This window comes from Gavia stellata, chromosome 29 (genome assembly GCF_030936135.1).
Source record: "Gavia stellata isolate bGavSte3 chromosome 29, bGavSte3.hap2, whole genome shotgun sequence".
In the NCBI taxonomy this organism is placed as follows: Eukaryota; Metazoa; Chordata; class Aves; order Gaviiformes; family Gaviidae; genus Gavia; species Gavia stellata.
Window position 1 is genome coordinate 2,859,045 of NC_082622.1, and position 10,209 is coordinate 2,869,253.

A 10,209-nucleotide genomic window follows, 5' to 3' on the forward strand; every position below is an offset into this window, starting at 1 on the left:
GATACATACAATAGCCCCCGCAGAGGTTATCTGTACCGTAAGAGGGAAAAGAAAAAAAAAAAAGGGGGGGTTGGTGACTTTCTAAGAGGTTTTTCTTCTACTGAAAGAGCAGGAAGAGAAGTCCAGAGCCCAGCTGCAGCCCTCACTCAACCCGGCTGCCGGGAACAGGGTGCCGCCACCAAGCCAGAGCTACGTTCACTTTCTCAGGGGCTCCTGCCAGCTCCTTCCGGAGGCAAACGCATCCCTGTGCTGGAGGAAGCCACGCTGACAGCGAGGGGCCAGAAGAAAAAGCCACACTCAGCTCCGGGGAACACGTCCCAGTGGATGTTCAAGTCTGTGGCTCTGCGGAGACTCGTTAGACCCCGTCTCTGCTGCAGACAGCCACCTTCGTTAGACCTGAACTTGCTGGAGTCCCTGCGGAGGAAAGGGGGATGCGGAGGCAGCTCCCGCAGGCTGCCACCCGGGAAGCGAGGCAAGTCCTTCACAAGGGCACTGTAAAATTGTGGAGAGAAGACGCCAGAGCAGCTGTGTTGCCGGAAGAGAAACCAAAGCTGTTCCCCTGAACACATCCACTGCGAGGAATGGCTCTGGCCAGCTCACTTCAGCTTCAAGCAAAAGGAAGGCAATGCTGAAAATAAAGTCTGTCATAAAGAGAAGCTGCAGCAAGGAGGCTTCCAAGCAAGTAGAGGTCTCCCAAAAGAACAGCGAAAAGAGAAAGTCTTGAGAAACTAAGGAGAAATCCCCCAAGCCCTGTGCCAGCAGGCCCTGCGTCTGTCCATCAACGCCCTCCCAGCACAACAGGGTCCTTCGGGCGAGCACTTCACCCTGCGGGCTGAGGCAGCAGGGACCCTCCCGGACACAGCGGCACTGGGGGGATGCTCTTCTGAGAAAGCAGAGAGGGAAAAGAGAAAGAGGGGGCTGTGCCAGCACCAGCACAGCCGGACTGGAGGGCCTGCGGGGGTCTGACGCTGCGGAAGGGACCAGCCCACAGCCCGGGCCTTGTGCTGGTCCCAACGATTCGGCTTAAGCAGCAGGTCGTGGAGCAGACACAGGTTTTATCCTCCTGGAGCCCCAGCTCCGCGGACGCCTCCGAGACCGCCCGCTCAGCACCGAGGGATGGGCCGGGCAGGTCCTGACACAGGGGCAGAGGAGCTCAGGTGGAACCTCCCCATCCCCTTGCACAACTGATCACACGCACTTGTGCAAAACACTTGGGAATTAGACCTTTGGATTAACTGTTTAATACACTTGTGCACATGTGCGTATAGCAAAGAGGCAACTGTGAATCATAAGGCTATCGAGACATTGGCAGGTTCTGGGAAGAGCAAAGGCCCCGCGGGAGGCCTGGGTGAACCGGGCACCCCCCCGTTTCTCTGCTTCATTTTGTCCCCATTCAATACACAAAACCCACACGGAGGAGGGGAAACGGCCTCTTTCACCCTTATCTGCTCAGCTCACACACGAGAGCCGCCAGCCAGGGCACGAGGAAACAAGAGCGAGTCCCGGAGCTCCCTCCTGCCTGAGGCAGAGGAGGGAGGGAGAATCCGGCCCTGGGAAACACTTCGGTTCTCCCCTGCTCAGCTCGTTTGCTTTCACTCGGTGCGAGAGTCGCCGTGAAGCTGGAGGCTGCTTCCCTGAGCTGCGCTCGGTTTTAGGGGAGTCGCAGCCTGCCAATGACAAGGTCTTTTAGTGAAGGGGACGATCAATTGGGTCTCCATATATTAGTTATTCACGCACACGCAGGGAGGTGGGTCATTCTAGGTTTCATGTATATCCATATATAAAGTGTACGTTGCCCTGCACATATTTTATATATCATATATATATCATATATATATATATATAAAATCTTAAAAACCCTCCAAAAACCTAAGCTAGGAAATCTCAAATCCCCAGGAGGGCTGTCCTCTCGCGCCTGTCCAAGGACCAGGAGAGGGGCATCAGATCGAGTCGGCGGAAACATTCACGTTACCCTCCCTTGCCCTACCTCTGCCTACCGCACAACGGGCTCAGTCAGCGCCCTGAGTGCCTTCCTCAGTCCCACTCCGCCCCAAGGCTCCTATGCTCAGTTCTCCCAGGCTCTCTGCAGGATCCGTGCTGTGTGTCGGCTTTCCTGAGTGAAGGCAATCCTCAGCCAGGCGCTGCTCTGCTGGAGAACCTCCCGCCGCCGCCTCGGAACCGTCCCGAGATGGGTCCTTCAACGGCTCCAACGGGTCCGTGTCTGCCCGGGGCGCGTGGGCACACAGGTCCTGCACCTTCTTATTGAGGTCGTTACGCTCCGTTTGCAGGGCTCGGCACAGTTTCTCCAAGCGCTGGATTTTCACCTGAAGCCCCTCTAACTCTTTGTCCCGAAGGGTTTTCTGCAAATAGAGAGGCGGTTCAGACTCTATCACAGTGGGGACAGAGAGGCAGAAAGGGAGAGAGATGAAACCCCAGAGGGAAGCTAAAGGGGAAAATACTTGTGACCAAGCAAACATTTGGTGCTCAAAGAACCTGATGCTACCGTCACTGCTTCTTTCTTCCTTTGCCCCCACAGAGGCCAAGTGCCACTGAGACTGTCTGACTTCTTCCATGCACCTCTGCACTCATTAACCATCACTTTTGCCACGTGACAGAGGGCTCCTACCGCCATATCCAGGGAAGGAAACCAAGCTGAAGGGAAAAACAGACACCCACACCCCCCGCTCCAAGCCTGCCTACTGTCCTGTCCCCTCAGCTCCGGCCCAACGCCACACAACACGTCACCATGCTGCTCCAGCTGCCTGCCTCAGCGCAGGACAGCCTGCGCTCACCTCTTCAGCCATTTCCAAGAGAGCCTTGTTGCTGCTTTCCCAGCGAGAGCGGTACATAGTGGTCTCTTTCTCCAGCTTCTTGATTTTCTTAGTCATCTGCAGAATCACAGCAACAAAAAGGGAACAAATAAGCCACAGGCAAAGCGTTGCAGTCAGTTACATTTCATGTGTCCTCAAATGGGCACCCACTATTCCAGCGCAGACAGCGAGGTTCTGCTGTCCTGGGAAATGTCTCCTTATGTCGCTGCAGTCAGCTTCACCAGAGGGCAACACTCACCAGGTAACAACAAACCGGGAGACAGGGGTAGCACTGCTTGTTCTCACACAGGTGGGACACAGAAGTCACGGCGCTAGCATGGTATCAATCTTCTATGAGCCACCAGCTCGTGGCTGATTTTAATACCAGCAAAACTAAACAAAACTACAGTGCTGTGGCTCTTCCAGCTTGCAGAAGCATCGAGGAGAGACAGACAGGCAGCACCTCCAGCCCATGTAAGCTCTGCTGGGCAGCAAAAGTGTTACCCACCTTCTCCATCTCCTGTTTAAACGTTGTGAACACTTCACTGCTTTTGGAAAGGGTGTTCTGGAATTCTTCAAACTTCTCTGTGTAGAGAGCCAGCTGCAGGGAGAGACAGGGTTACAGCTCCTCACTGCTCACCACGGCACCTCCCGACAGCCTTCCCCAGGAGTGGAGAGATGTCAGCCAAGAACTGAGCTAGTCATCTTGTGACTGGACTTTACAACAAACAAACTGGCAGCACGGAGCTGCTCTGCCAACTTTAGGTACTGGGGAATGTGGAAAAATTCTTTCCTAGGGAAACATCCTCAGATGTGTTCTGCAAACATCTCCTGGCCTTGGCAGGAGGCACTTGCTGGGTCTGATTCAGCAAGGTATGATCACAAGACTGCTCCCAGCACAGGGAAATGCGCTGGTAAAAACCAAGGCCCCTTTCTCCAAGAAGGCAGAATTGCTGAAGGAAGTCTCAGCTCACACCGTGCTGACACAGGCTCACCAATACCAAACACAGGAGCAATCCTGCCCCTGTGTTTTCCAGATTAAGGAACTCTGGGTTGCTCCCTGCTTAGGGAAGAAGGAAAAAAACCCAAATAAATAACCAGGCTGAGCACACAGACCAGGTAACTCACCTGCTGCTTGAGATGGGTCTCCTGCTGCTTCATCAGCTCACACATCCTCTGTGACTCCACAGCTTCCTTCAGCAGCTAGGGAAGAGCAAAAGCAGTTAGCTGGCTGCCACCTGGGAAAGCTCTCGACATGCCCCTGCATGGCTGGCACTTGGCCTGGAGACAGGAGCAGGCTGGGAGAAACACAAAGAGCAGCGCAGGGCTCCAGCCTTGCTCCTGAAGCCGCTGGGGGAGCAGTCACTGCTGGGCACGCAGCAGGCCTGGGACGACTTGACCCGAGCTGGGCTCTGCACTCAGGGATCCAACACTAACGAGCCTCCTCAGAGGGACAAGGCAAAAAGTGAAGTGCTCGCAACTGTTAAGAGAACTGCTCTAAGACTTACAAAGTCCTTCTCCCGCTGGTGTCTCTCCTCTGCTTCCTTCAGCATTTCCTGTGCCTGCTGGAGCTTGGCGTCCACCAGCTGCTGCTGCAGGTCCTTGTGTTTGAACACCTTATCAATGTGCTGCCAAGGGAACACCACCAGTCACTGACATGCTCAGCCCAGTCCTTGCCGCCCAGGCAGCGACCCCCAGGGAAGAGCCCAGGGGCCGCTTCTCCCCTCCAGCAGCAGAAACAGGCTTCACTGGGCAGAATGGATGTCCCAGAGCAGCCCTACCCCAGGTCTCCCACCCTGACCCACCTCCTCCCGCAGCTCATACTGCTCGATGAGCTTCTTGAGCCGCTCTGCCAGTTCCATGTTCTCCTGGCGCAGCTTGGAGTTCCTCTCGTTGTGCTGCTCCATCTGGAGCTGGATGTCGTTCAGCGTCACCTGGAAGTGGGATGTCACCTCTTTCCGCTTCTCCTCTTCCTCCCGTGCACGCTGGACACCCTCCTCCTGCGTGAGGAGGGCAGAGAGAGCAGGGACATGTCAGCCTCTGTGCTGGGCAGGTAGGTGAGCAAACTGCCCAAACTGTGATGCTCGGAACCTGCCCAGCCTGCCACTATTGCTTGTATCAATCAGGAAGGGACTTTGGGCCTTTCCCCTGCCTTTCTCCAGTGAATACGCCCTGAAATAACACTTAGGCACTGTGGATAATGATGGCTTAACAGCAAAATTAAAGCACTGCCCTGGATGGTAAACTGTGGGCAATCATTGGTAAAGGTAAGTTTGCCAAAATGGCTCCCAGCAAGTGATCCAAATGCTTGGGATGAAGCAGCTCTTGGAGTAGCGCCCAGGAGACACTTGCCTTGAGGGTACGGTTGTGTCTCTGGAGCTCGCGGCACAGGCTCTCCAGCTTGCTGCGGGCCAGGATGGCCTTGCTGTGCTCGCTCTGCAGGTGGTCCTTCTCTTGCACCAGCTGCGTCTGCTTCTTCTGCAAGATCTTCATCTGTTTCTGGGAGTTACGGTGCTCTTCCAGCTAGGACAGGGGAGCAAAGGGCACAGATGCAGCAATACAGACCAGGGCAATATGCTGTGCCCCAATGAGGGGACACAGGGATCAAGGAAGTGCTCTCTGTGCTCTGAGAGGAGGACAAGAGCTTTATAACAAAAAAGATGCTACTTTTGAGCAGAGCAGGACTGAGCAGAGCCCAAGGTCCCCTGGACCGGGCCTTTCTCCTTCCTGAATTCCTGTCCTGCTGGAATCTGAAAGGCTTGCACATTCATCCAGTACCTCCGCATGCTTGTTGCTCAAACGGAGCAGAGCTCTGAGCACAGGGAAAACCTGAACACATCCACTTTGGACATGCACAGACAGTCCCACTCCTCTCCTCTGTACCAGATCCATGCACAGAACTAGATCTGTGCCTAGAACTAGCTCTAGTTAAACGCGGCATCAGACTTTGTGTGGCCGTATGGCTGAATGCGCACACGTAGCAGCACGGTGACTCTGCCAAATACACATTTCGTGCTAGGGAATTATCAACAGATATGCAGCGACTGAGTGGTGGAGACAGGAGACATATCTGTGCGGTCCTCTGTCACAGCTGGGCCTGCCAACTCGCAGCTCAGCCCTGCCTGCAGAGAGATCGGGACACGCAGGCTCAGCAGAACAGACCTGGCCACAGAACACTCCTGGGACAGGATGGGCAAGAGATGCAGCTTCCACGTTAGAGGAGCAGAGAGAAAACATATCTGAACTCCTCTTACACGCAGATTTGCCAGAAATATTCCTCTCCGTGCTTACATTTTGCAAACAACAATGCCTGGCTGGACCAAGCAACATCTATCCTCTAATATTTGGATATCCAGCACTGCAGAGATCCCAGAACATAAGACTACAAAGCTGAATGTGTGTTCCTGGACTGTCCCTCTCAACATCAAGGAAAAAAAAAAAAATCTACAGCCATCTTCTGCCTCCTCAGGCAGCTCCTGCGCTCACTGCTGCAGCATCCGCCCCCAGCCCCAGAGCCTGGAATGACGAAAGAAGCACTCACCAGCTCAGCGTATTTCTTGCACAGTGCTGCTAGTTTCTCCTCTGGCGTGCTCAGGGTGTTCAGCGTCTGCATCAGCAAAGTGATTTCTTTGCCTGGAATGAGACACAGAATTAAAGTAAATAAGTAGATAAAATAAAATCACTTAGAGAGAGTTCTGGCTCATAAAGGCAAGGATAGGAGAGACAAAGCAGGTCTCACAGCCATGCCTGCCCTGGGCCAGAGCTACTATCTCCAGTGCCTTCTAAGGGCTCTGACCCACAGATTTCATCGCATACAGAGGGTGAACAACTGAAGCAGCTGGGGAGAGACCTGGTTTCCAGAGCAGGAAACCACCACTGGGCTGGCTAGAGAGAGTTGTGTCCAGCAGAAGAGAAATCCACAGAGTTCAGAGGCTGCAGCAGCACCCAGGAGCAGTTAGTGTCTTTGCAACACTCTGTACATTTCCTCACATACCACAAAACAAGACACCGTATCATTTCCAAATACTGCTGCACACCATGCACCCAAGGCGCTTATTTCACTGAGGTGCAGTATAAAACCAATGTCTGCACCGAAGTTCTCAGGCTGGCAGCACAACCAGAGCAGGGAACCTCTTACCTAGGCCCTTGGCTTTCTTCTTTTCCTGAGCCTTCTTCTGATCCCGCTCCCCACACTCCTCGCCAGGTCGAAACTCTTCAGTCCCCTTTGTGCCTTCCTTCTCCCCGTTCATCTCGGGGCTGCCGGTCTCCTGCTCACCGTTCCTTGGGGACTCGCTACGACACTTCTCGGCTTCTTCCGGCTCCGCGGGCTCACTCTGCCCGCCGTCCTCGCCTGGACCCTCCTGGCTGGCATCCACACAGTATGTGTTCAAGATGTCCTCAAGCTGTCTGCTTAGCTCTTCGGAGACGTCACGCACGGCAGGCCGGGAGGACTTGGTGTCCTCCTGTGCAAGAGGAGCTGTGGGAGACAGGAATGCAAAAGCATGAAACTTCCCCCACACCGTCTATTCTCTGGTCTCTATAAACACACGGCAAAGGGAAGGTTTCCCGGGCACCCCACTGCACCAGGGCTGGCTAAACTTCCAGCAACATAAGCTGCTTTGTTCTGGCCGCGTCTCCAGCCAGCTGCCCTGACAATGGAGGTGCATTCCTAACAGCCTCTCTTTTGATCACGAGAGCATGACCAAACCCCTGACATCTGTCAAGAGCAAAAATTCCCCCCCTCCCCACAATCCTTTAACGAAAGCAGGTTGCGCGTGAGCTTTCCCTCATAGGAACAGCCTGCTAACATCCCCAGAGCCAGGCTCTTTTACATGACAATAGATTTTTAAACCTGGGTTAGCCTCTCTCCTCAGATGTAAGAGCAGCTGTACTGTCTCAGATCAAATGTATCTTGTCCCCAACAGTGGACGCTTAGGGCAAGAGCAGGCAGCACATCCTTCAGCACACTTCTTTGATTCCAAAGCTCCTCCAAATGAGAGGCTTACAGCAGTTGGTTATTAAACTAACGCTACTCGCTGTGCATTTCCTACATCCCACATTTACTAGGCATCACAATACAAGGCAGGGTTAATTTTAACAAAGCACCCACTCTATTAGACCTGGGTTTTGTCTTCCAGAGAATAATTTTTATGAAGTGCCAGTAATAGGGCAGGTCACTCAACATAACGCTGCCCCAAGGAAAGAGTTGTCTGACATTTTCTGAATGGGACTCTTAACATCTAAGCAACGATAAACCCATCGTTTTCAGGTGAGAATCAACTCAAAGGAACTGTACACACACGGAGATCGGAAGAAACCAGGATTTTCTGCTCTAGAAATCACAGCTGCTCTTATACAAGTAAAAAGAGCTGGATACAACAGCCCACCCTCATACAGAGGAAGCACCAGCCTGACTCTTCCCAGGCTGGAAACCCACCCCACGTTTCCTGTGCCTCGCTGCTCAGGCTGCCAGCACTGCCATCAGCCGTGGGCAGGGAGCGGTGCACCCCAGGCCCCTCCCCACCTTCCAGGGGTGCTGCGGCCTCCGGCGAGTCGCCTTCCTCCACCAGACCGCTGCTCATTTTGGAAGAGCTAGCAGGCCGCGGGGCTGCTTTGGTCTCCCCGCCTTGGTTCTTCATCGCGATCTTTCTCCCAACTCAGTCTTGATAACCCTAAAGAAAGGGAAACAGCAACTATACTTAATTTAAAGAAGTTAACAGTGTGGAGGATTTTAGGAGTCGTCAACCTGGACCGGGAAGGAACTTGTTCTCGGCAGAGGCTGCCACCCGCAGCGCTGCGCTGAGGAAAGCATCACTTCATTTTCAGTTTGCACCTCACCACAAAGGTCTCTGTATCAGGATAACTCCTCTTCCAGCTGAGGAGAGCGGAAGCAGCCCCTCCTAGAGCAAGGCAGCATCTCCCGACTCACAGACAGCACGCAGTTTTCCTAATCTGCTGGGCACAACCTCCTCAGCCCTGGCTGTCCTTCCCCCTTGCCCACACTATGTTTTACTCTTGGATTTCAAAACTCGGAGCAGTCTGTGCACACTGACAGAGAAACCCTCTCCCTGTGGCTGGTGCTCAGTGCTGAAAAGATTAACCAGCATCGCCATGAGCCAATGCTAACAGACTGAGATCAAATCCTGGCTCCTCTCTCCTCATACTCTCTCCCTCCGTAGGGTATGCATGTCCTCAGCCTTCCCACCCGCACCCTCTGCTCTAGTTCTGACGCTAATTACGGAGCAGAGGCAGCCGATGCTCCTAGTCTAGAGGCAAGGGATTGCTCCGTGAGAAGGGGAGAACAGCTTTTCTTGCCGTTTCGCAGCAGTTACGCGGAGATCTCGGCTTTTCCTCAGAGAACAGCCCAGGATAGGGCTCACGAAGGAAAAACGCAAGAGAAAATTAGCAGCGGCAGGAGCCAAGCACATGTGTCATCCACCCACGTGCAGGCTGGCGGCCGTGCCCCCTCCCACGGCGGGCCTGGCAGCACCTTCACGCCACACACATGCCCCAGAGCCTCGGGCGCCCTTTTTCCTCTGCTGCTGTAAATAACACAACTCCCATGCGCTTCCCGAGGCTCCGGTGGGCGATAACCGGCTCCGCAGCACCCCACGCATCCCACCCCGGGCAAGAGGCGACCGCTCTGACCCTGCCTCGGCCCTCGCCCCCCCCCGGCTCCCCTCGCAGCCTCCCGCCCTCCTCTCCCCCAGCCCATCGTCCCCGACGTGGCCCCCTCAGCAGCCCCCGCCCTTGATGCTGACACCCCCGGCCCGGCCAGACCCTGCTCCCTGCCCCCCACCCCCCTCATTAATGATTTCGCCCCATCCCTAATTAACACCGACCTCCCCCTCCGTATCCCCGTGCCCCCCCCCCCCCCCCCCGGTACCCCCGGTCCAGCGCTCCCACCCCGCCCCCATTAGTGCCCCAGGCGCGGCCCTGCCCCCGCCAATGCCCCCGCCGCCAATGCCCCCCCCGCCTTCACCCCCGTATGACACCCCCAGGACGTTAAAAGCAGACACGCGCCCCCCCCCCCCAACCCCAGCACCGCAGTGACGTCATGCACGCACCCCCGTGGCGTCAGCTCCAGCGGTCTGACGCAGGTCTCCCCTCCTCAGCCAATCAGCGCGCAGGACCCGGCGGCACCCCGGTACATCGGAGGGAAGGGGGAGAGGAGGGAGGACGGAGCGGTCCCCTCCCCGTGCGGCTCGGCCTCGCCGGTGCCCGTACCGGTGCCGGTGCGGCTGCCCGCGGCGCCCCGCCCGGCTCCGCCGCCTCCCGCCGGCCTCCGCGCTGAGGGAAGCGGCTCCCGCCCGGGCCTCCTAGCGGGCGCGCACTGCGCATGCGCCGGGCCGCTCTACGGCCCAATCAGCGCCAGGGCGCCGCGGGGCCTGCCGGGAAA

At 55.7% G+C, this 10,209-nt stretch overlaps 1 protein-coding gene across 1 annotated transcript; it reads right to left on the reverse strand.

Annotated features, from left to right (window-relative positions):
* Nucleotides 1–976: 976 nt before the first annotated feature.
* On the reverse strand, nt 977–9,989 carry TXLNA (taxilin alpha). The gene is made up of 11 exons (XM_059830719.1): nt 9,878–9,989; nt 8,335–8,482; nt 6,949–7,287; nt 6,352–6,443; nt 5,163–5,333; nt 4,616–4,810; nt 4,319–4,438; nt 3,939–4,013; nt 3,319–3,411; nt 2,793–2,888; nt 977–2,360 (listed from the first exon to the last, which is right to left on the reverse strand). Exons 2-11 carry the CDS (start codon nt 8,447–8,449, stop codon nt 2,010–2,012), a joined length of 1,647 nt encoding a protein of 548 aa, XP_059686702.1. The 5' UTR covers nt 8,450–8,482; nt 9,878–9,989; the 3' UTR covers nt 977–2,009.
* Between the last annotated feature and the right edge of the window lie 220 nt (nt 9,990–10,209).